This window comes from Myxine glutinosa, chromosome 10 (assembly GCF_964187855.1).
Source record: "Myxine glutinosa chromosome 10, kmMyxGlut1.1, whole genome shotgun sequence".
NCBI classification, from domain to species: Eukaryota; Metazoa; Chordata; class Myxini; order Myxiniformes; family Myxinidae; genus Myxine; species Myxine glutinosa.
Genome location: NC_136270.1, coordinates 88,609,195 through 88,633,938, shown reverse-complemented (window position 1 = coordinate 88,633,938; position 24,744 = coordinate 88,609,195). Strand labels below are relative to the sequence as shown.

The following is a 24,744-nucleotide window of genomic DNA, read 5'->3' as shown; positions in this document are numbered from 1 at the left end:
TGACGTGACTTTTAGTTCACCTTTTGTGGACTCCGTTCAAATGCTTCCTGGATGACGACCAGTCTCCATGCTGATGCGAGGCCTCCTAGATCATGATTTGTCATTCACTAGTCCAATTTTTTTTTTTTCATACAATTGCTAATGTAGTTCCTATGTGGTGCATCTTTCCTGTATTGAGCAGTGAATTTGCTTCTCACAGCTGTAATTGACTTCTGCTATCCATAACACAGTCAGCCTTTTCTTCAACTGTCACCATTTTCAATCAGTTTCAGCATCTGAAATGAAAATATATTAACATGAACAATTACAAAAACTTTTTAAATCATGCTTTCTTATTCCATTTACAGTTTGCTTTTAACCCTGTATATATCACAAGGTGATGTCCTGTCTCTCCATTCTCCTCCCCACACCTCCCCTGCTCTCTCTCCGCAAGAGTCATTAAACAAATAGATTGGATAAATAGGGTGTGATACATCATAGGCAAGATGAGCCAAATGGTCTCTTGTGTTAAAGTTACTTGTGTGCACCTTTTGTACTTTATGCCAAAAAAAAAGTACTTGTATGCACAAAATCCAAGTGGTTGAAACACCGATTCCAAGTACCAGCTACATGGACACTGAATATCGGAGCGTGCTCCATAAAGCAGCCATTGGCACACAGTAAAGGGTAATCCATTATATTTCTTCCACAGTGACTAAGGGGCAAATAAACATTTGGGATCCCAACATCATGTGCTCAAAAGGAAATGCCAAACAGGCCACCCAACACCCAACTTTGAGAGCAACGCATCGAGATGGAAACGAAGAAGCAGCAAGTGATAGAAAATATAATCAATCAGCAATTTACATATCATCAATGGTAGAAGGTAATACAATTGTACAATTAGAACCATTTTCACCCACTTTATTAATTCGACATCACCATCCAAAACAAAGCACATGACTGAAAGATTTGAAGAAAAAAAAATACTGCAACAAAACAACTCCATTGGGCCAGCACTGTAAGTAAGGCAATGGCTGGCTGTGGCGTTTGCATGGCAACCATCAGCAGATCTGTTATTAATCTCACCCCTTTCATAAGCACAGGGAGAGGCTCTACGAGTGTGTGTGGATGTGTATAAAAAAACCACCTTTAGAGGCCATTTTTCCCCGCAAGGCGGGGGTTGGCCTTTTTCGGGCACCGTGGTTGTTGTTGTTTTTCGGTCCCCTTTTTGAAGCAATGTTTTACGGCCGGATGCCCTTCCTGACGCCAACCCTTTTTGCCGCCTTTAACGACAAACAGGGAATTACCAGTGAACTGGTACTCAAATTAGCCGACCTCGGAAGGATGACAGGCTGAGTCAACCCCCCTGGCGTTAATTCAGCAATCGACAATCGACCGGGATTCGAACCCAGGATCCTAGGATCCTAAGCCGGCACCCGAGCCGCTAGCCCAACACCAGGGATGTGTATACACCAAGATAAATGGTTCAATCTCACATCTACTTTAATTTATATACCCCGGCACGGGTCTGCATTCTTAAATGCTCAGTCTTGTTTCTTCGACAATTGGCCCGATGCACGAGCATCGCTACCCTCTTGCTAAAATACTGCAAACCAGTGTCATGTTTAGCCTGAGTGACATTCCCACACCAGTTGTTGCTACCATGTTCAACTTTTCCAGGAGCCAATGCACACATACAAACCGGCAAAAGGTTCTTAGCAACAGGTTTGCGATAACTAAATGGCGCACAATTTTGCATAATAATGCATCTTATATATTTTTCGCATAGTGAGTACAAGCAACAGAAATCAAAGACTATTATCTATACGTTTTAGTATTTAATACAAGAATGTTAAGTATCTTAAGTGATTACGTGAACAAAAAAAAAACAAACAAAAAAATGCACCTTTGCACAACTAATGAGAGAATTCTATGAAGAATGGACAAACAGTGGAATAGTTGAGGTGGATTAAAGCACAATGTTGAGGCGGTTTTTTTGTCTTTCAGCAGATGTGTAACAAATAAAACTACAGAAAACTCCCTACACAGGCTCGACATAGTTTGCAGGCAGCATTCCCATCTGCATGGTCCTCTGTACCGTTCCATACATCCAACCCTGATCGATTGCTGTCACTTCCATGATCACATCGCCTACCCTGAAGGACACTTCATCTCTGTCTGCAGCATCGTAATCATAAAGAGCCTGGTAGAGGTTCTGGAGATGACAAACAAAACAACACAGCACAGAATTGAAGAAGCACAGGAAACAAAAGTAATATTTTAGCATCAACAACATCCAAGTTGAATTTATTACTGGTAAGGGTTAAAAAAAGGGGTTGGCAGGAAGGCCTTGAGATTATGTACACTCACCTCTAAGCTGTCTAGTTTGCGTTTGAATCTTGGGCCAGCTATAAACTGTCACCCCTGTGTTTCATAGGCAGGGAGATTCATCAATCTGTGTGCCGTCCCTCAGATTTACGTTAAACGGGCATCCTGTCAACATTAGTTGGTGGATGTTACAGATCTCACTGTGTCTTCCGTGAAGAGTAAGTGAGCTATCGTCAGCACAATGACCAAATCCCAAATTCTTGCCCAAACTTTAGTCAAACGGCAGGCCTGGCGAGCCAGTTCGTGAAAGACTTGGGCCAATCTTCCACCGGTCAATCCCATAATAACGTGGGAATAATTGTGACCATTAAAGAGGAGGAGATTAAAAAAGGGGAAGGACAGGTATGTCTTACACAGGAAAAGCATTAGGTAGTAACTAAAGTGGGAGATAACCCCAAAAAGGCAAACGAGGATGCTCTGGATAGAGGGCTTTGCTGAAAGAACTCATGTGGCCGATCCTACAATAAGTGATGAGTTGGAATTAGGGCCATTAAGTAAGACTTAGTCGTAGTTGTATTACAAGTAGTAATAATAATCAATAAAAAAAATAAAATAAAATAACAAGTCAGGAGACGACGATGGTTCATGAGCAAGCGGTATTCAATGACAAAGGACGGACTATAACCGAAACAGGCCCGGACAGGCCAGGCACGGAAATGTCAAAACGAAGGTTACTGACCTTGAAATGAGATAGAAAATAATGTATAATCAGTTATGAGGTTAGTTAGCTACACAATACCGAAAATTCGGTGAAAAATGAAATGAAAAAAGAAAAAAAAGAAAATGAAAAATGAAAAATTGAGCTCTGTGGGGCTAGACACATGTCATTGGCCTAACCAAATATCGAAACCCCTGTCAGATTCCACCAAACCCATCGGAGAAGATGTAGCTTGAACTCGATTACCCCCTAAAAAGACATCTTTTTCGGGCAGGGCTCCGCCCACAATGGGCGCAATACGCCCACTCTAGGCAGGACACAACTAGATCTTGGTTATTGAAACAGATATCAACCTCCCACCCAAGTTTCATCAACATCGGATATCATCGGGTAGTTATGATGCGGACAGAAAAGATACACACACAGACAACACACAGGACGAATATAGTGGTCACTTGATAACTCGTGAACCAATAGTCGGGCTAAGGCCCACAGGCTTGTTCGTAGTAATAGTTGTAGAAATAATAGTATTGTACTTTTAAAAGTCACAGTAATCTTCGGACTGGCTGGTATTAATGGTAAAATAAACAAAAAACAGTGAGGGAGCTCTCCTGGTTATTGAAACAGTTTGGCAAGGAGCAGTCCAGATTGGGCATATTTACAAACGGTTGCTTCGAACAAGTCACTTCCAGCTCTGGGTCTGAGCGCATTGGACGTTGGCTCATGCAGTGCCCGCTTCCAGTTCTGGGTCTAAGTGCATTGGACGTTGGCACATGCAGTGCCTGCTTCCAGCTCTGGGTCTGAGTGTGTTGGACGTTGGTTAATGAAGTGCCTGCTTCCAGTTCTTGGTCTGAGCATGTTGGTCGTTGGCTCATGCAGTGCCCGCTTCCAGTTCTGGGTCTGAGCGCGTTGGACGTTGGCACATGCAGTGCCTGCTTCCAGTTCTGGGTCTGAGTGTGTTGGTCGTTGGCTCATGTAGTGCCTGCTTCCAGCTCTGGGTCTGAGCGCATTGGACGTTGGTTAATGCAGTGCCTGCTTCCAGTTCTGGGTCTGAGTATGTTGGTCATTGGCTCATGCAGTGCCCGCTTCCAGTTCTGGGTCTAAGTGCATTGGACGTTGGCTCATTCCAGTGCCCGCTTGCAGTTCTGGGTCTGAGCGCGTTGGACGTTGGCACATGCAGTGCCTGCTTCCAGCTCTGGGTCTGAGCACGTTGGACGTTGGTTAATGCAGTGCCTGCTTCCAGTTCATCAAAGCTAAGTTTTCCAGAACAGATCCATCGTGTCTTTCTGTCATATTTTCGTCCCTGTGTTGCTGTTGGAGTTTTATGTCCAATTTTCTGATTTAACCATAACTTGTTGTGGTGGATTGTCGAACTTGTGTCCATGTGACTGTCTGGCCTACTAGCCAAGGCCTCGCTAGTGCACATGCAAATTCTACCTCTGCTCTGATGCTGCAAGCCTTGTTCCACTTTCTTTATCTCACGTGTTGTCCAATCACTCGCCTCAACTTCATCTCATCCTACTCACTTCAAAAAAAAAAAAATTTCACTCCAATAAATCATGAACTCTTTCTGCCAGAATTTCCTTCCTTTGTTCATTCTTCTTGTCTTCCTTTCTCAATACCTCCCGATTGAAGTACCATTCCTTTTAATTGAATGAATTTGCTTCTAACTTAAAAAAGTTTTGAATAACATTTTAAAATGCCAAACTTTTCTTATTTCTCTGACAGGAATACCCAGGTGTTCTTCATCACAATCTATTCCTTTGCCTCTTCTTCACACGGTTTCCTTCCCAAACCTGTGTAACTCACAAATGCTTGGTGCATCGTCAGTCGCTGTCCTCTTCCTCCCCCAAAGCTACAGCACGACTTTCCTCCGTGCCTTCAACAACCATTAATTTCACCCCTCCTGCGACGTCCAGTCCAGTTTGCCTGCACACAACCATCAACTCCCCTTCACGTTCAGTAACAGTGTCAACCCTCTGGAGTACCTCGTTCAGGAGTACCTCTCTGACTGCGACTTCCCCTCTGCTCCCAGCTCTTAGCAGTGTGTTGTACAGTCTGGCAAGGAGCAGTCTCTTGACTCTTGACAGGTGAGCAGGCAATCACCCATCCCAACTCTCTCTTCCTCTATATGCTAAGGTATATTCATAGGTACGTTTCTGCCCCGTCTTTCTACTGTTCCTTTTGTACTGCTACGTCCTGATCCATTCTGCTCTAGCTTCTCCATGAGCCTCGACACTATCCTAAATAAATTTAAAAAACGATGGTATTCATCAAATACTTACCCTGCACAGTCAACTTGGTGTTTTTCTCAACAAGTCAACTCAACAAGAAAATAAAAAAAGGCTTCCCCCACCCTTTCATCCAATATGGCTACCAGACCACGTGACGGATGACATCATACATTTACATTCTCTAATATAATTGTTGCGTAGTTCACACAATAAATTTCAAACCGATTGGACGAAGCGTTGTACTTTTTGAATTCTGACGTCATAAATAAGGCACCAATGACGTACGTCCTCGTTAACACTTATTCCCATGCTTTATTGTTTATGAAAATTATTCCCATGCATGCAGAATTTATTCCCATGTATGCGGAACTTATTCCCATTTGTTTAATTTTTGTTTCCATGGAGCGGTTTCGGAGATATAGTGGTGCAACGTTTTTTTCCAGGATGGTGCCTGTACCACGTGACCTATGCCGTCATAATTATTTTAAAAAAATTATACAGGAGAAGGCGCTTGTATGGTGAAAATTTCATGTCCATCAGAGCAACAGTTAGATAATTTTTTTTTCATACTGACCAGATCAAGTGTTATACTTGTCGAATAATGACGTTATAACGAAGGCACTGATGCCATCATCATTAACATATCTTATTCCCCATGGAGAGTACTTCGCAATGAGCCACGTTTCAATTTTTTTTCCATCGAGTGGTTTCGGAGATAAAGAGGTGCAAATTTTTTCCAAGATGGCATCCATACAGTCTATGGCATCCATACAGTCGTGGCCAAAAATATTGTCACCCTTGTACTTTTTCAAATAACACAATTTTCTCTAAAAATAAGTTGAAATTGACAAAAAAGTATTTGATCTCCACAATTCTTGATATCACTGTTAATATTACAGAACCTTTGTTTTTGATTCAAAACTGAATACATCCTTTTAAAATCAGAAAATAAAAAGAAATGGCATTGATAAAATTATTGACACCCGAGACTTCATATTTGGTAGCACACACAGCCTTTGGACAAAATAACTGCAGTCAAGCTCTTCCTAAAGCCATGAATGAGCTTCCTACATCTCTATTCTTGTGCAAACTGCTCCAGTTATCCCAGATTTGAAGGGTGCCTTCTCCCAATTGCTGTTTTCAGATCTCCCCACAGGTGTTCAATGGGATTTAGATCTTGACTCATTGCTGGCCACTTCAGAACAGTCCAGCGTTTTGTCTTGAACTATTCCTGGGTGCTTTTTGAAGTGTGTTTGGGGTCATTGTCCTTCTGCAAGACCCATGACCTTCGACCGAGACCCAGCTTTCTGACACTGGGTTCAACATTGTGCTCCAAAATGCCTTGGTAATCTCCTGATTTCATGAGGCCATGCACACATTCAAGGTACTCAGTGCCAGTCAGCACAGCAACCCCAAAACATCACTCAAGCTCCTTCATGTTTAACTGTAGGGAAGGTGTTATTTTTTTTGAAGGCTTCATTTTGTTTTCTATAAACATAGAGATTATGTGTTTTACCAAAAAGCTCTAATTTGGTCTCATCTGTCCACAGGAATTCTCCCAGAAGGATTTTGGCTTGTTCAGGTGTGTTTTCGAAAACTCGAGTCAGCTTTCTTTTGTCTTTCTCTCAGCAGTGGGGTCCTCCTGGGTCTCTAACCATAGAACCCCCTTTCATTGAGTTGGTGACAGATGGTGCGAGTTGAAACTGTCGTACCTTTTGTCTGAAGGTCAGCTTGAATCTGTTTGGCAAGTGATCGAGGTGCTTTCTCCACCACTCGAACAATCCTTGTCTGCAAACTTCGATCACGTTTTCTCTTGCGGCCACGTCCAGGGAGGTTGGCTACAGTGTCATGGGCCTTAAACTTCCTGATAACATTGCGTACGGTGGACACAGGAACATCATGGTATCTGGAGATGGACTTGTAGCCTTGAGATTGTCCATGCTTGGCTACAATCTTGTGTCTGATCTCCTCAGACAATTCTCTTGTTTTCTTTCTTTTCTCCATGCTCATTGCAGTACACACAGTAGCACAAAACAGCAGAATGCTTCCTTTCCTCTATTCAAACTGGTTGAACGAGTGATTTTTATATTGCAGGCACCTGCAACTCACCACATGAGTTCAATTCCAAAGTAAAGGAGAATCACCTGCTTGAAATATAATTATTTCTAGCAACTTCTAAAAACCACCTTTAGAGGCCATTCTAGCAACTTCTAAAAGGTGTCAATAATATTGTCCAGGCCATTTTAGGATTTCCTTGTGGAATAAGCTAAGATTTAGTAATCTTTTCAGCTTTTTTTGTTTTGTTCCACTGCAAACCAAAGAAATACATATACGGACACCAAAAGATTTATTTTAATTTCAACAATTTTCTGGAAGAAATTGTGCATTTGAAAAAAGTGCATGGGTGCCAATATTTTTTGGCCACAACAGCACCACGTGGCCTATGACAGCATAATTATGACTAAAATATATATACAGGAGGCGGCACTCCTCTGGTGAAGCCTTTGCGTCAATCACATCAACGGTTGCCAAGAAAATGACATAATAAATGCAGACACGCACGTACGCATGTAAAACATACGTACATATGTACGGATGCATCCTTGATTTTTGTACGGTCATACAGGAATATTGTACATTGCTTAATCTCGAGTTTTGCTTCGCAAGCGCAGGGTCAAAAGGAGGGTGCAGCAAATGGGTCATTTTGCTCAGCCAGAAGTGGAGAAACGAGTCTTCATCAAGGAGGAAGAAGGAAAAATGACTGAGGGTGACAATTTCCAAAGTGGAACTACGGTACCTTCTGAAAGGAAAAATCAAAATTGATAGTCCTCGTCCAATTATTTTTGCTTCTTCTGAGCCAGGCTAAATAGTTATTATTCAACTACAAGTGCGTATACAATTCATATCCTCAACCCAAGGACAGCTGCTGCTAACCAACATCTTTCTTCTGCCATTCAGTTCACAGCCAGAAAGACTACATCACAATGCAGGCTGCACTTCGTTAAAATTGTATGGGCCACACCTTTGGAGTTGAAGCTTGCTGTCGTACAGGTGAAGTTGGGATGTGGTGGTGTGGCTCTCCTTGATAATACCCTGATTGGCACACATCAGCACAAGTCACACACGTCATTACTGATAAAAGTACAAGGCATCAAAATTGTGCAACACAGCACACGTGTGAAGATGCATGCCATGCAGCTATTTGTGACGTGTACTCATGCACCTAGTTAACAAAATGCACCCGAAAACAAGCTTACTCAGTTAACGAGGATACCTAAACAAGGCACAATTGATAAGGAAAGGAAGACAAAAGGAGAGCACATGAACAACCATGCATGGGCATCTAAACCTGAAATGCAAACAGTTTTTTCACAAAAACAGCATTGCAAAGTTGGAAGAACTCACCAGAGTCCTGAACCTTGTCATACCCAGCACTATCTCTTGAATGCTGGTAACCGTGCATACTGTCCATACTAGGATCATCTAAGGACAACCCTCCAAGCTTCTTCTTGCTTTTTTCAAAGTCTTCATGGTATTTTATCTGTGCATATATGGCAGTGTTTACTATTGCTCAAAGCATGAATGTTACATTTCCATATAAGAAAAAAAAAAAATCAAATGAAAGAATCCAAAGCAGAGAATGTTGGACAGTGTTGAACCCCATCACCAAAAAAGATATGCATATTTGGTTTCATTCACCAGCTCCACAGAATTTGTTTAAAATGTCTATCTGTTAGACAAGAGCACTTATTTCTCAAAGACTTGTTGTAGCATTCTGGTAAGGAATGTTTTTAGATTAATTTTCCCTGCCATTGCAAAAATGAAACGTTTATTTAGGTTAAAAAAATTCTTGATTTTAACGATATTAGTCTCAAAGACCGTTCCTCTGATTCTTGATTTTTGAGATATTAGTCTCAAAGACCATTCCTGTGATTCTTGATTTTTGAGATATTAGTCTCAAAGACCATTCCTATGATTCTTGATTTTTGAGATATTAGTCTCAAAGACCATTCCTGTGATTCTTGATTTTTGAGATATTAGTCTCAAAGACCGTTCCTCCGATTCTTGATTTTTGAGATATTAGTCTCAAAGACCATTCCTGTGATTCTTGATTTTTGAGACATTAGTCTCAAAGACCATTCCTGTGATTCTTGATTTTTGAGACATTAGTCTCAAAGACCATTCCTGTGATTCTTGATTTTTGAGACATGATTCTCAAAGACCATTCCTGTGATTCTTGATTTTTGAGACATGATTCTCAAAGACCATTCCTGTGATTCTTGATTTTTGAGACATGAGTCTCAAAGACAGTTCCTCTGATTCTTGATTTTCGAGATATTAGTCTCAAAGACCGTTCCTCTGAAAGACACTTTACGCGATTGAATTTCACATGACATCAGTTGTGAAAGCATGTCTAATGCAGCCAGATGAGAAAATAAAGCAAGTAATACCATCCACTTTGATTGGATTCATTCACTTTAGAAACAGGCTTAGCAGGATTCAATTTTCCAATGGTAAATGTCAATACACATCGATTACTGATCACAGATCACACTCATAGACCGACAAAAAAACCAATTCCATTGTTAAATGGATTAATTTGTAGAAAGGGTATGCAATAAAATTATGGTCAACAACTTATTATAGGTCCAACAATGTATTAAAAAATGCAATGTGTGAATCAGGTACTTGCATCTGTCTTTATAGAATACAGGCATCTCTATGGCAGTTCATTCAGTGTACAGTGTGTACATGGGGTTGAGAGAGAGCATACAGTAAACCCTCGTCCAACACCGGGGTTAATTACGTTCCTAGAAAACGGCACGTTCGGCAAAACCATGTTGCACAAGCTTAATACCTTATGGGATAAATGGGGATAGGGGAATGTGGCCGTGGAACACGAACATGAACACACACACGCACACAATTTGTAGGGTGGGGAATTCAATTGTTTGAGGCCAGAAGATCATCTAACATTTCTTGAACCTTCAATGGCGATCACGTGTTCATATAGGTTACGTGCTCTGCTCTCACATTGGCACACCGTCATCCACCGAACCCTTGTTGTTCAATTGATCCACACACTCAATAAGCAATAACCTCTCCATCTTTTCAATGAGAAGATTTCTCCTGGGAACGTGAAACACCTGTGCACTTACAGGCGTGGAAGCGTTCACACTAGTGTGGATTTAATCTTCACTTGAACGAATGGTGGACTCGTTCACATGATACCCATGGGCGACTGAAGCTGCACTCATAGCTGACCGATGCAACACAACTTGTCTATAATCACAATTTCCTCTGCTTATGTCACAACATTATGGGATTTCTTCACTCCAGTGCCACTTGGAGGCTTGACGTTCCGGTCCCATACTGTATGCGACTAAATAACAGTCAAATAAATCTCCTGTGCATGAGTTCACTCGACCACTGTGTTATGCAAACTGAAAATAGCACAGGTGGGAGAAGATGGTGGGAGATGTCACCTCTGCGCATGATGTGGTCACAGCGCCACATTCAAACTCGTGTAATTAAGTTTTATGCACGTTCGAGAGACAAGCATCTAATGTATTCCCAAACGTATAAACAAATCCGCATCGCGAAGACCCACGTTGGACGAGGGTTTACTGTATGCAGTTATGTATTTTTGTGGGTGGTGAAATGGCAATAATAAGAGAAGTATTCGCACTGCAATTTTTATGTGATCCTGAAAAAGTAAATCAATAAAAATGAAAATCATTGGTCAAAAATAAATCAGTTTTATCTGTAAAAATTATAAAATAAAATAAAAATCGAATTGTACCAAGCCTATTTATAAACGATGAACAGGAGACAGAAGACAAAATGAGATTAGATTAGAAAAATATAAAATAAAAACCCTGCCAAAAAGAAAGTGCTATTTCTTTATATTCTCTTCCCTCTGATAAAAGTTCCAAAATTGGAGATTTTCTTTCAACCATACATTTTCATCCTCCCAGTAGATAACATATCAGCAAACCTGATGTGCCATCTATATCCAAAACTCAACACCACATTTCCTATCACCCCTTTCGTACCTCCCGCCTCCTTTAAAAGAAACCAATTGCAGGGAAATTGGGCAGGGGTGTTGAGGAGGGTTAAGAGGGCGGGGTGGGGGGTTTGCTGCCTCGGGGCCCGGGGTCCGTTGAGGGTTCCAAGTTTCTTCTGTTAATTTTTTTTTAAACAGTACAGTTAAACCCCTCATCGGCCCATTCTCGTTTCCTCATCGTTACATTTAAACCCAGAAGCCGATTTTGCTTTCCTTGCCGGCTTTCTTGCCGATAACCTATAGTGACCCTAAACAACAACCACAACAACAACAACAACAGGCATTTTAAGGCCATTTTCCCTGCTAGAGCGGGGGGTACCCTTGCGGGCCTGATGCACTCGGCAGTCCCGTTCTGTGAGCTTGTATGGCCTACCACTTCGCAGCTGAGCTGTTGTTGCTCCGAGACATTTCTACTTCACAATAACAGCACTTGCAGTTGACCGGGGCAACTCTAGCAGGGCAGAAATTTGACTAACTGACTTCTTGGAAAGGTGGCATCCCATGAACGTGCCACGTTGAAAGTCACTGAGCTCTTCAGTTTGGCCCATTCTACTGCCAATGTTTGTCTATGGAGATTGCATGGCTGTGTGCTTGATTATATATACCTGTCAGCAATGGGTGTGGCTGAAACAGCCGAATCCACTAATTAGGTGTGTCCGCATACTTTTGGTCATGTAGTGTATCTTCCCAAATCTCTTCACGGTGATTGTGGTGCGCCACTAATCTCCTTCTGGTGATACACCCAAAATCCTGACTCGCTACTCTTATTCCCATTTTTCCCACCTGTGGTCATTTAAATCTCATTCGTCCTTCCATGCTTCAATAGAGCTGTTCACCACCATCTCAGAACACCCTCCCCACATTATCTTTTCTACCCACTTTAAACCACCCCCTCCTTTTCTCAAGCCCAACTCATTCCGAGTTTCCAGTTTATCCTTTCACATATGTGATTGAGAGTCTGCGGCTGTATCAATGTTGTTCACCCCGTGTTCTCCCCTTGCTCTGATTCTTCCCCACATCCATTATTTATACAAGTCTCTCTCCATTTTGTCCCTCAGCCCTATCATAGGTGCATTTCTGCCCCCTCTCTTTCTACTGTTCGTTTTGTTCTGCTACGTCCTGATCCATTCTGCTCTAGCTTCTCCATGAGCCTCAACACGATCCTAAAAAAAACAAAAAACCAGATGGTATTCATCGAATAATTACCCTGCACAGTCAACTTGGTGTTTTTCTCAACAAGTCAACTCAACAACAGTCCCCTATTTTCTGCATCTCCCCTAGTTAACCCCCTTGCCCGCATTTCTTCTTCCACCACCTTTAGCAAAGTCTTTCTCGGTCTTCCCCGTCCTCTACTTCCTTCTACATTCATTTCCATCACTATTCTCAACCAGTCACTTTCATCCTTCCTCAAGACATGACCAAACCATCTCAACCTGTTTCTCTTCACAGCATCCATCACAGGCTCTATTCCCATCATCTTTTGCAATTCATCATTTGTCTTCCTCTCTCTCTCTCAACGATACTCCACACATCCATCCACCGAAGCATTCACATTTCCACCCTTTCCAGGTTTCGTTGCTGCTCTACGTTCATTACCCATGTCTCGCTCCCATAAATCATAACACTTCTCACACATGCAGCATACACCTTTCCGTTCAGCTTCAACGACACTCCCCTCCTCGTCAGCACGCCACTCAGTTCCCGAAACTTCTTCCATGCACATCTCACTCTAGCAACCGTTGGAGTCTGATCCACCTTCTCCATTCAGCACGTCTCCTAGGTAGCAAAATGTTTTCACATTTCACAAAAAACACAAAATGTTTTCACGTCTCCAAGATCCAACTCAACATTTCCTCCATTTGCAGCTCCCTCTGTGCACACCTTACACTTGAATGTAGCTGCCACACTGGTTAATGACCCTCTCAGACCACTACATTTTTGATGAACCCACTCAGCGCACATTGTACATTGAATGGAGTTCACTCCGACACCCTTCCTGCACACAACACATGGCCATTACCCAGTTCTTTCCACCTCACCACATGCTTTACCCCTTGCCATCACCTTCGTTTTTCCAATAAAATTCCGTTTTGTCACTATAGGATCAGCAATCCTATAGTGACAAAATCCAAAATAAATCTTTAAAAACAGCTACTCCTTCAGCTAGATATGAACCTACTGCATCTTGTCCTCACCGGACAAGGTGTCCTCACCGTACTCAAATTTAAGTCGATGCCCACATGATACTTGACATAAACAACACAAGGCTACATTTACATCTTTCATTCGCAACAACTTACATTACTGATTTGTTCCTGGACCTTCTTCATCCTCTCCATCTCTGGAGTCTCACTTATGGCATTGGAACATTTTCCTCTTTCCTTCTCAAATTGCTCCTTGTACTTTACCTGGTATGTACAACAATTGCAGGCAAGTAGTTAGCTCACACTCACTGACCATATGACATGGGTAAAATAGTTCAAAATAACATTTTTCGGTGCTTCAGTTCCCAAAAGTTGCACAAAACCCACATGACAATAAAACCACAACCCAACAACGACACACCACTAATATACGTTTTATTGGGATGCATTAAAATTTTCATCCGTTTTTCTCAGTGCTTTCAAACAATGTTAGAAACATATCAACCAAAATGACTCGTCTGATTTGTCTCATCTGGAATTCATTTAACTATCAGCTTCTGTTCTGGTGTTGCACAGTGCAATAGATTGATTGAGGAACATACAACAATGCTGAAGATTTGGTGAGGGTGAGCAAAAAATAAATAAATAAATAAAAATCCCATCAACATTCTGCAACTCGTCTTTGGAAAATGGCAGCTGTTTTATGTATTCATTTTTAAATACAATATCTGGCCTTATGAAAGAGTGAGGTGATAGAAGATTTAAAAAAGCAACAATCTCATGGTGGAGGCAGCATGCCCACTAAAAAAAAAAAACCACCTTTAGAGGCCATTTTTCCCCGCAAGCGGGGGTTGGCCTTTTTCGGGAACCGTGGTTGTTGTTGTTTTTCGGTCCCCTTTTTGAAGCAATGTTTTACGGCCGGATGCCCTTCCTGACGCCAACCCTTTTTGCCGCCTTTAACGACAAACAGGGAATTACCAGTGAACTGGTCCTCAATTAGCCGACCTCGGAAGGATGACAGGCTGAGTCAACCCCCCTGGCGTTAATTCAGCGATCGACCGGGATTCGAACCCAGGATCCTAGGATCCTAAGCTGGCACCCTAGCCGCTAGCCCAACACCAGGGTTCTAGCATGCCCACTGTTGGACAAAAACAGGGTGATGAGCAAGCAAGAAAAGGAGAGAGAGAGAGAATGGGAATAAACACAGTACTCTGCAAATAGCAGTGGTGGGTTGTGAAGGGTAAATGGCGGTTGCAAAGATTGTGGGTAGGGATGGGGGATGGCATGACATGCTGGTATACTGCAAACTTGAAGTCCTGCAAGAGAAGAGGGAGACTGAACCACATCCGGAAGGCAGTTCCACAAACGGGAGAAGTGGAGCAAATGGGTGGAGGTGGTTGGTAAGCCTCGATTTTGGGGATTTTATCAGGATCTGGCTACTGGAAGAACACGTACATCCTGAAAGAGTTGATAGAGCAGCTCAAGAGCGACAATGGAAGGAGACTAAAAAACAGAGGCCATCAACCTGTCTGCAATGTGGGATAAGCCAGTCTTGTGTTTCAGCTTCATTGTGAGAGATTTCAATAATGATGACATTTAGATTCTGCAGCATCCAAAGCATATTGGAAAATAAATGGTAGAATGCTTATTTCCTGGTTCAATTGCCGTGCCAAAAAAAGAAAAGAAAAAAAGATGTACATCGTCAGTACAGTGTACAAGTGTACCCAATGCCTCACTGTGCTCCTCCGTTCCCCATCTTCAGTAAATTTTGAAGCAACAATGAGCATCAGCAAGATGTTGTTTACAGACAACCTTACCTCGTTAGCCCACACAGAAAAAGAAATAGATCATTACCGAATGGTCTGCAAATGCAGCCAAGTGATTCGGCCTTTGCATCAATATTAAAAAACCCGAGGTAATTTTCCAGAAATACACAAATCTCATCCCTTTTGGTACAACTACTGTATGGCGGAAAACTAATAAACCGCAACATGTCTGGAAAAGGCCAACAAATCTAGGTAATACAAGACCACAGGTGCAGCACAATAACAAAAGATCTACTAATGTTCCAAATGACACCAAGATACAATGTTGGCAGCTAAAGTCATACAAAAGTTAAAAGGATACCAAGCTAAAGATGCCATTCTTGGTCCAAGAATGGATATCAATGACATGGAGAGGGTGACTGCAACAAAACATGTTGGGATGTTCTTTCGAAAAGGCAGACGAACTCAATGCGATTGCGATACATGAAGGCATTTTGGAAACTACGACCCAAAGAAGCACTTAGGGAACTACCACCAACAGGCAATAACTTCATGCATCATTTTCTCAATATGCATTATTTGGAAATACTAGGCATTATCCCAATGCCTATCATACCAGCTCGCATAGATTCTGGATACGAGCGCAACAGTGTGACTGATAAACCTGCACCCATGACAGTTATCCAGCACTGCCCGAACTCATGATTCGATTTGTGAATGCAACTTGGTCTGCACAATGACAGTTTTCCAGTAGATACTTGTTTGGAAAACCCACAGACATGCACAGCTGCATGCATATCTGCCAGAACAGGCTTCAGAAATTTGTACAAATCATGTTCAGGCCCAGGTGCCGGTGTTGGCTTAGCGGTTAGGGTGCCGGCTTGGGATCCGAGGATCCTGGATTCGAATCCCGGCTGATCGCTGAATTAACGCCAGGGGGGTTGACTCAGCCTGTCATCCTTCCGAGGCCGGCAAATTGAGTACCAGCTTGGTGGGATGAATGATCATGGTGTGTACCCCGATTTAGAATAGGTACACCGTATCCCTGCGCATCGTAAGAGCGTGACCAAGGGTTGGCATCAGGAAGGGCATCCGGCCATCAAAACATTGCCTCAAACAGGGAACTTTGCGGGCCCCATGATTGTCATGGGGCCCGCAAGGCTAACCCCCGCTCTAGCAGGGAAAATGGCCTTAAAACGATCATTCATTCATTCATTCATGTTCAGGCCCAGGCCTTGAAGGAACTTCACAACTATAACTCTGATCGTGATTCAGATCAGTATTGATCAATAGGTTTAATCAATTGCAAAAATTAGCTTCATGATAAAACGTATAACAGTTCGCAAAATGTTGTGTTCAGATACGATCCAGTCATCCAATACATCATTCCAAGTAAACAGATGTGTATTTCGTCATTCGATTCCAAATGATGGGTTAATTGAAAAGCGAGGTGAGAGAGGGCAAAAAGGCAATGTAATGCCGGTATGACAATAGGGCAGCAAGTGACAGGTGGACAACAAGCAATGGAATGGACAGACAGGAAACGAAAATAGGTGAGAACAGCGGAAGAATTACGGTAACCAGGTCAGGTTACACACACAATTATATATCTATCTATCCATCCATCCATACATACATCCATCCATCCATCCATATATATATACGGTTTTCGCTCTTTCACGAGCCTCGATCTTGTATTTAAAAAAAAAACAAAAAAAAAACATCATATCATATCATATAGAGAGACAGACACACGACCCTTTTGGATATGGATATGTAATAAATATATATGGCTACCAAACGACATAGTACATAAGTGATACAAAGCCTGTGTAATGCAATGGGTTAACAGGGACTCGTATTAATTCAAAATAGATGGCAAGGTTAGTCACAAGTTATGCTTGTGATATGTTCATGAAGAATGTGATTGATGAGTAACAAATCGCATAGACAACAAAATTACGACAATAATGCCATTTCAAATACGCAAAATAAACAAAATCTATTTTAACAGAACGTTTAGCCACACTAGATAATCCTTGCTCATAGTGTGGTGCAATCAGAATGTTTCGTTTACAGGTTGATGCTGAACAGGACAGGTGAAAATGCTAAATAAAACAACAATCACAACCTAAAAAGTAATTTGTGGGAATATTTATCGCATTCACCTGGCTCTGCCGTTTGCTCTGCTCCCGAAGCCGAATATTTTCTGGAGTGTCAGCTACAGTCGTAAATGACTGCTTTGGATAATGGCTGCAAGCAAAACAAAACAGGATTTGCTTCATGCACAAAAACATATTGCAGGAAGCAACCAAATTCCATGTGGATCAAAGCAAGTACAAAAAAAGGACTGTAAAGGATAAGCATCTAGAGCATGGTACAGAAATCAAAAAATACAAACTCCACAAACGAGTGTCTTTAAAAAAGCAACTAACACAGCAACCAACGCAATTTGTTAGGCAAAAGTCGACTTCAAAAATAAACTGGCATCAGAAACCAGACTCGGAGGCGTAATGGTCAGAGCATCGGTTCCAAGTCTGGGAGGTCGGGAGTTCAAACGCCGGCTGAATCAGGTCTTTAAAAATGGTACATGCTGCTTCCTTGCTTGACGTTCAGCATTTAAATAGTTAAGAGCGTGAACAATCCCCATAGGTTAGCGCATCCATGGGAGCAGAAATTCCCTCCTTAGGAAATGCGCTGCTCAGTGCGGTGAGAAAAACGGCACCATTGTTGTGCCTTTGCTGGTACCCTAAGTACCCCGGGAAGTGACGGCACTTCCCCCAAACTCAGTGGCTGTGTTTGTCTGGTGTCATGTATGTTTGTATGCCCGTGTCCATGTCCATGTGCGAGTGTGTCTGTATCTGTACATGTGTTAGCTCCACTACAAACCTTAAGTGATGCATATTAAAAATAACAATAATAATAATAACTAGAACTGCCACTTTAAAACTGCTGGCAGTGATGACCGGTTTACTCGCACCCACTTTTGATACAACCCCACTTTTATTGGACATGCTTTGACACAACCCCCTTGGATACAACCCCGACACACACACACACACACACACACACACACACACACACACACACACACACACACACACACACACACACACACACACACACACACACCCCTCCCACCAAACGCACATCCCTCCAAACACACACACATCCCTCCCCCCACACACACACATCCCCCCCCTACACACACACATCCCCCCCCTACACACACACATCCCCCCCCCTACACACACACATCCCCCCCCCCCTACACACACACACACACATCCCCCCCCTACACACACACACACATCCCCCCCTACACACACACACACACACATCCCCCCCTACACACACACACACATCCCCCCCTACACACACACACACACACATCCCCCCCCTACACACACACACACACATCCCCCCCCTACACACACACACACACATCCCCCCCCTACACACACACACACACATCCCCCCCCTACACACACACACACACACATCCCCCCCCTACACACACACACACACACATCCCCCCCCTACACACACACACACACACATCCCCCCCCTACACACACACACACACACATCCCCCCCCTACACACACACACACATCCCCCCCCCTACACACACACACACATCCCCCCCCCTACACACACACACACATCCCCCCCCCTACACACACACACACATCCCCCCCCCTACACACACACACACACACACACACACACACACACACACACACACACACACACACACACACACACACACACACACACACACACACACACACACACACCCCAACCGCCCCTCCTCCACACGCACACCCCAACCCCCCGCCCCCCACATACACACATTGTTAAAAATAACAATAATAATAATAATAATCTATCTATAATTCCAGTAATCTCTGTGTGTTTGTTTGTACGTTTGTTTGTCTGTGACCGCTGTTTCTCGACAACCACGGGTCCGATATACTTTAAACTTGCCAGGTATATTGCTGGGGACCCGAGGATGTGCCTTTTCAAGGTTTCATATTAATCGGACAAGTACTTACCGAGCTATGGCGATTTAGCCGTTCGCCGTTCGCTTTGCCGTTGCGAATGGACCAAACCATTCATGTAAATAGAGGGGGGGGGGGTTCTGTGGTCGTTCGCTTTGGCTTTGCGAATGGACCAAACCATTCATGTAAATAGAGGGGGGGGGGTTCTGTGGTCGTTCGCTTTGGCTTTGCGAATGGACCAAACCATTCATGTAAATAGAGGGGGGGGGGGGGGGTTCTGTGGTCGTTGCGAATGGACCAAACCATTGTTTTTTTTTTTGCAGTTTTTTTTTTTTTGCAGTTTTTTTTTTTTTGCAAGGAACGGGCACCCACGTACGGGCACGTCCTAGCTTATATATAGTACGGGCATGCCCTAGTAATAATAATAATAATAATAACTAGAACTGCCACTTTAAAACTGCTGGCAGTGATGACCGGTTTACTCGCACCCACTTTTGATGCAACCCCACTGTTGATACAACCCCACTTTTGATACAACCCCACTTGTGATACAACCCCACTTTCAATGGACATGCTTTGACACAACCCCCTTGGATACAACCCCGACACACACACACACACACACACACACACACACACACACACACACACACACACACACACACACACACACACACACACACACACACACACACACACACACACACTACCCCCTCCCACACCCCTCCCCCCACACGCAGACCCCTCCAAACACGCACACGCACACATCCCTCCCCCCCCCCCCACACACCCCTGCCCCCACACACACACACACACAACAACACCACCCCCCCCCACCTACACACACACACACCCCTCCCCCCACACACACACACACAACACACAACAACACCCCCCCCCCCACCTACACACACACATCCCTCCACCCCCACACACACACCCTACCCCCACCCACACACACACCCTACCCCCACCCACACACACACCCCACCCCCACCCACACCCCCCACCCCTCCCCCCACACGCACACCCCTCCAAACACACACACCAACCCCTCCCCCCCCCCCCCAACACACACACACACCCCACCCCCAACACACACCCACATCCCCCCACACACACACATTCCCCCTACCCCCCCCCCCCCCCCCCCACCACACACACACACACACACACACACACACCCCCACCCTAACACACACACATAAATCCCCCCACCCCCAACACACACACACACACACACACACACACACACACACACACACACACACACACACACACACACACACACACACACCACACACACACACACACACCTCCACCCCTAACACAAACACACACACACACATCCCCCCACCCCCCCAACCCTAACACACATGCACACACACAAACACCCCCACACCCCTCCCCCCACATGCACACCCCTCCACACGTAAACACACACACATCCCCTCCACCCAATCCATTTTTAAAAATATTTTCGTTTAATTAACGATATCTGCCAAACCACGTGACCTATCGCAAATTCTAAAATGACATTTTAGTAGACTGACATGCTGAACAGATCTGTGAATTAGCTCCTCCCTCATTTTTGATCCAATCGAGGAGAAAGGTTTTAAAGGTTCATGCTTAAAAACGTCATAACTCTGAAACCATGTGTCGGATGATGTCGTGCTCGCTGACTTATTTTGTTCGTCATGGGTATGCGATTCTGCTTGCAAAGTTTGGCCTTGATCTGTTCAGCCGTTGGAGAAAAAGGGTTTTTTGTGTTTTTTCACGGAAAACAAGATGGCGGCCGAACCATGTGACGTATGACTTCGAAATTTCGCATTCTGAGTTTTTTTAACTAAGCATCCTGGGGGAAAAATCTCTTTTTCGGGGAGAAAACTGTGTTTGACGAATTCTAACCTCTTAACGTTAGCATTTTTGATATACTCAATACACATGTTTTTTGTTCCCATTGCAGAGTTCTTTAGAATGAGCCATTCCTCAAATTTTTCCATTGAGCTGTTTCGGAGATACAGAGGGTCAAAGTTGAAGGTGTTTTACAAGATGGCGCCCATACCACGTGACCTATGACGTCATCATTAGCATTAAAAAATTCTACGAGCCTAGCCGATCATTGATGAAAATTTCCTGTCAATCCGACCAGCGGTTGCTGAGAAACGTAATTATGAAGTTTTCGGAGGTGCAAAATAGGGCGGAAGAATAATAATAAGAAAAAACTCTAGCAGTAATAATAGGTTTCTCTCCATTTCATGTAGAGTAAACCTAATAAAAAAAGAAGAAGTAAAGACAAAGCTGAAGAGTTCTGGAGTCACATCAAAAGTATGAGCAAAGTCAAAACTGCCATTCGAGATTTAATGAGAGTTGATGGAGCCAATAATGGCATTAAGAAGGCAAAAACCCTGAACAATTACTGCAGCTCATTATTTACTATCGATGACCAAACAGTGCAGTTTCCAGAGTTTGGAGAATGGGCTTTCCATTTGGTCGCATGAGCACTCTCATGTTTCATCGAGACACTACCATCAAGATTCTGGATGAGATAGACCAGACTACGTCACCAGGACCAGATGGTATCCACATCAGACCGCTGAAAGAAATGAAGCACGACATTGCAACACTGTTATTCAATGACTCCCTTGCAAATTGATATGTACCAATCTCTTGAGAGGCAGCCAACATAGTTCCACTCTTCAAGAAAGGGAAGAATGACCCAAACATCTACAGACCGGTGAGCCTCACCAGTGTGACCGACCGATAGCGAATGGAATATCCTCAAGCCTGAAAGACGTCACTCGTGGAATCCTGCAAGGCACTATTCTAGGTCAAGCACTCTTCTCATATTCTTTAATGACCTACCGGAAGTCAACTCGATCACAAAACTGTTCGCAGATACCAAATTACATGGACAAGTCAATAACAATCCAGCTCTCTCCAAGACAACTTAAACTGGATAACTATGTGGTAATCTGGCAACCTCCATTCAATGACAACAAATGTAAAGTAATTAATCTTGGAAAGATGAATTCCAAACATAATTACACCATGCCAAAAGTGTTATCTGTGAAAAAGGTATTGAAGTGTTATTTGTAGACAGAGTAATTTTTTGCGTTCACAGAAAAATATGGAATTAACGGAAATGGCGACTTGGCCGAGGAGTTGCGGTTGCATATTATTTTTCCATGACGAATGACCTCATGTTTATATTATATTTTTATCATTCAGCTTATTTAACCACTATTTTTAATGAAGAATCGTGAGATGACAGAATCTCACGAGATTGTGGATTAAATATATTTTAATTTACTTTATTTTAACATTGTTCTTAATGAATGAAAACAGAAATATTATGAACAAGGGGAAAAGATAGTGAATTTAACATCTCCCACCGTTATTTACTTTTAACATTGTTCTTAACGAACAGGAGCAGGTCGAGGAGTTGGTGGTTTGGAGGGAGAGGTCTAGGACTTGGGGTTTGGAGGGAGAGGCTGAGGACTTGGTGGTTTGGAGGGAGAGGTCTAGGACTTGGGGTTGCGAGGGAGAGGCTGAGGACTTGGGTTGAGGACTTGGGGTTGGAACTGAGTTGAGGACCTGGGAATAGGAGGGGTTGGGGTTGAGGACGTGGTCACATTTTACATTGCGCAGAATTTGCGTGTCCCTGTTAGTCAAGATATATTATTATTATTATTATTATTCATACCATATCCACTTCTGGCGGCCGTTGGCAATTGAAAGATCGTGCATGCAATCTATCTGTATGCTTTACTCTTGAGGTGGGGGGTTGAAGGACGGCGTGGGAGGTTGGAGGGGATGGGGGGTTGGAGGAGGGCGTGGGAGGTTGGAGGAGGGGGAGGGGGCGGGGGCGGGTTGGGGTGCTACTCCACACCAAATGTGGTATTACCAGTACACAGGTACTCATTTGGCAACCTTGGAAGGATGACAGGCCGAGTCAGCCCCACCTGGTGTTAATTCAACAGCCGACCAGGATTTCAACTCAGAACCCGAGGATCCAAGGCCAGCCACCCTAACTGTTGAGCCAACACCAGGCATGTTAGTCAAGATTAATTCAGTTTAAAAGTGCTACCTCCCATGTATCCAGTTTCCACACTTTTCCCATCTGCCATTTATAACTTTATTATCTCCCCACTTTTCTCTGTCACCCGGATGGGGAATTACACCGGAGGATTTCTAAGGGCTCAGTGGAGGCTTTGGGGTGTGGAGGCTCCAATAAATTTTTCTTTACTTCTACCAAAACAAGTGCACTAATAAATGTTTTTTTTCCCATTGTTTAACACGTTTAATGTTTGTGTAACACATGTAACACATGTTAAATAAATGTTTAACACAAAATAGAATGGCTTCGCTTTGAGATGGAATTTAGGGTTTTTTTTGGAAACTGGAAATCACTGGCTCCATTTTTGATGCAGAACTGAAATTCTCTCAACATGTTAACAACGTAGATATCTGGGAATCAATAAACTGGGATATAGCAATCAATAAAGTATAGCAATCAATAAACTGGGAATCATAAACTGCACTTTCTCATCCCTGAATCAACTATCAACAAAGATTTGTCTTTACAAAATAAGTGTTCATGCATCCCTGGAATATTGTACATGTGTTTGGCACTTCTTTTGAAGAAGGATGCTGTCAAAGTGGACAAATTCCAAAGACGAGTTACAAAGACCGCATCAAACCCGAGTCACCCGAAGCATCTAGCAACTCCTAGTTTCCCCAACACCAACTGACCGACCGTAGACATATAATAACCACCTTTAGAGGCCATTTTTCCCCGCAAGCGAGGGTTGGCCTTTTTCGGGAACCGTGGTTGTTGTTGTTTTTTGGTCCCCTTTTTGAAGCAATGTTTTACGGCCGGATGCCCTTCCTGACGCCAACCCTTTTTGCCGCCTTTAACGACAAACAGGGAATTACCAGTGAACTGGTACTCAATTAGCCGACCTCGGAAGGATGACAGGCTGAGTCAACCCCCCTGGCGTTAATTCAGCGATCGACCGGGATTCGAACCCAGGATCCTAGGATCCCAAGCTGCACCCTAGCCGCTAGCCCAACACCAGGGTGACATAGAGCCAGGGTGCAGACATAGAGCTGCAATAATCAAAACCTACAAACTCTTCCATAGCCGAGACTGGAGGACATCTCTAGAATATTACTCATCTTGCAACCGAATAACAGGACCAGAGATCACAACCTCAAGTTGATGTAGATTCTACAACTTCAAGAAATGTAGATCCAAGAAAGTAGTTTGGCAAGCCAGTTTGTCCCAGAGAATTAATCAATGAGTCGAATTCACTTTATATTCACACGTGATCAAGTCTCAAATGTCTCATTCGAGATGAGATAATGTCTCAAAGACAAGAATCGAACGTCATTGGAGAAGAAATATTCCAGATTTGATCTGGACCTGAACTTTAACTGTCCATGCTCAGCACATGCAATATGCAGATACAGTACAACAGAGAATGCAGACAAGCAAGA

The 24,744-nt window shown here is 43.3% G+C and overlaps 1 protein-coding gene across 2 annotated transcripts in view; it reads right to left on the bottom strand.

Moving 5' to 3' along the window:
- Positions 1-887: 887 nt before the first annotated feature.
- The window catches only part of LOC137434004 (LIM and SH3 domain protein 1), a 24,920-nt gene continuing 1,063 nt past the window's right edge, over positions 888-24,744 (bottom strand). For both annotated transcript variants that reach the window (XM_078785848.1, XM_068126585.2), the window contains 5 exons: positions 17,408-17,492; positions 13,630-13,737; positions 8,668-8,803; positions 8,285-8,355; positions 888-2,197 (listed from right to left, as the gene is read on the bottom strand). In XM_078785848.1, coding sequence (XP_078641974.1) covers positions 2,024-2,197; positions 8,285-8,355; positions 8,668-8,803; positions 13,630-13,737; positions 17,408-17,492 — 574 coding nt within the window. In that variant the 3' untranslated portion in view covers positions 888-2,023. The remainder of the gene's footprint in view (positions 2,198-8,284; positions 8,356-8,667; positions 8,804-13,629; positions 13,738-17,407; positions 17,493-24,744) is intronic.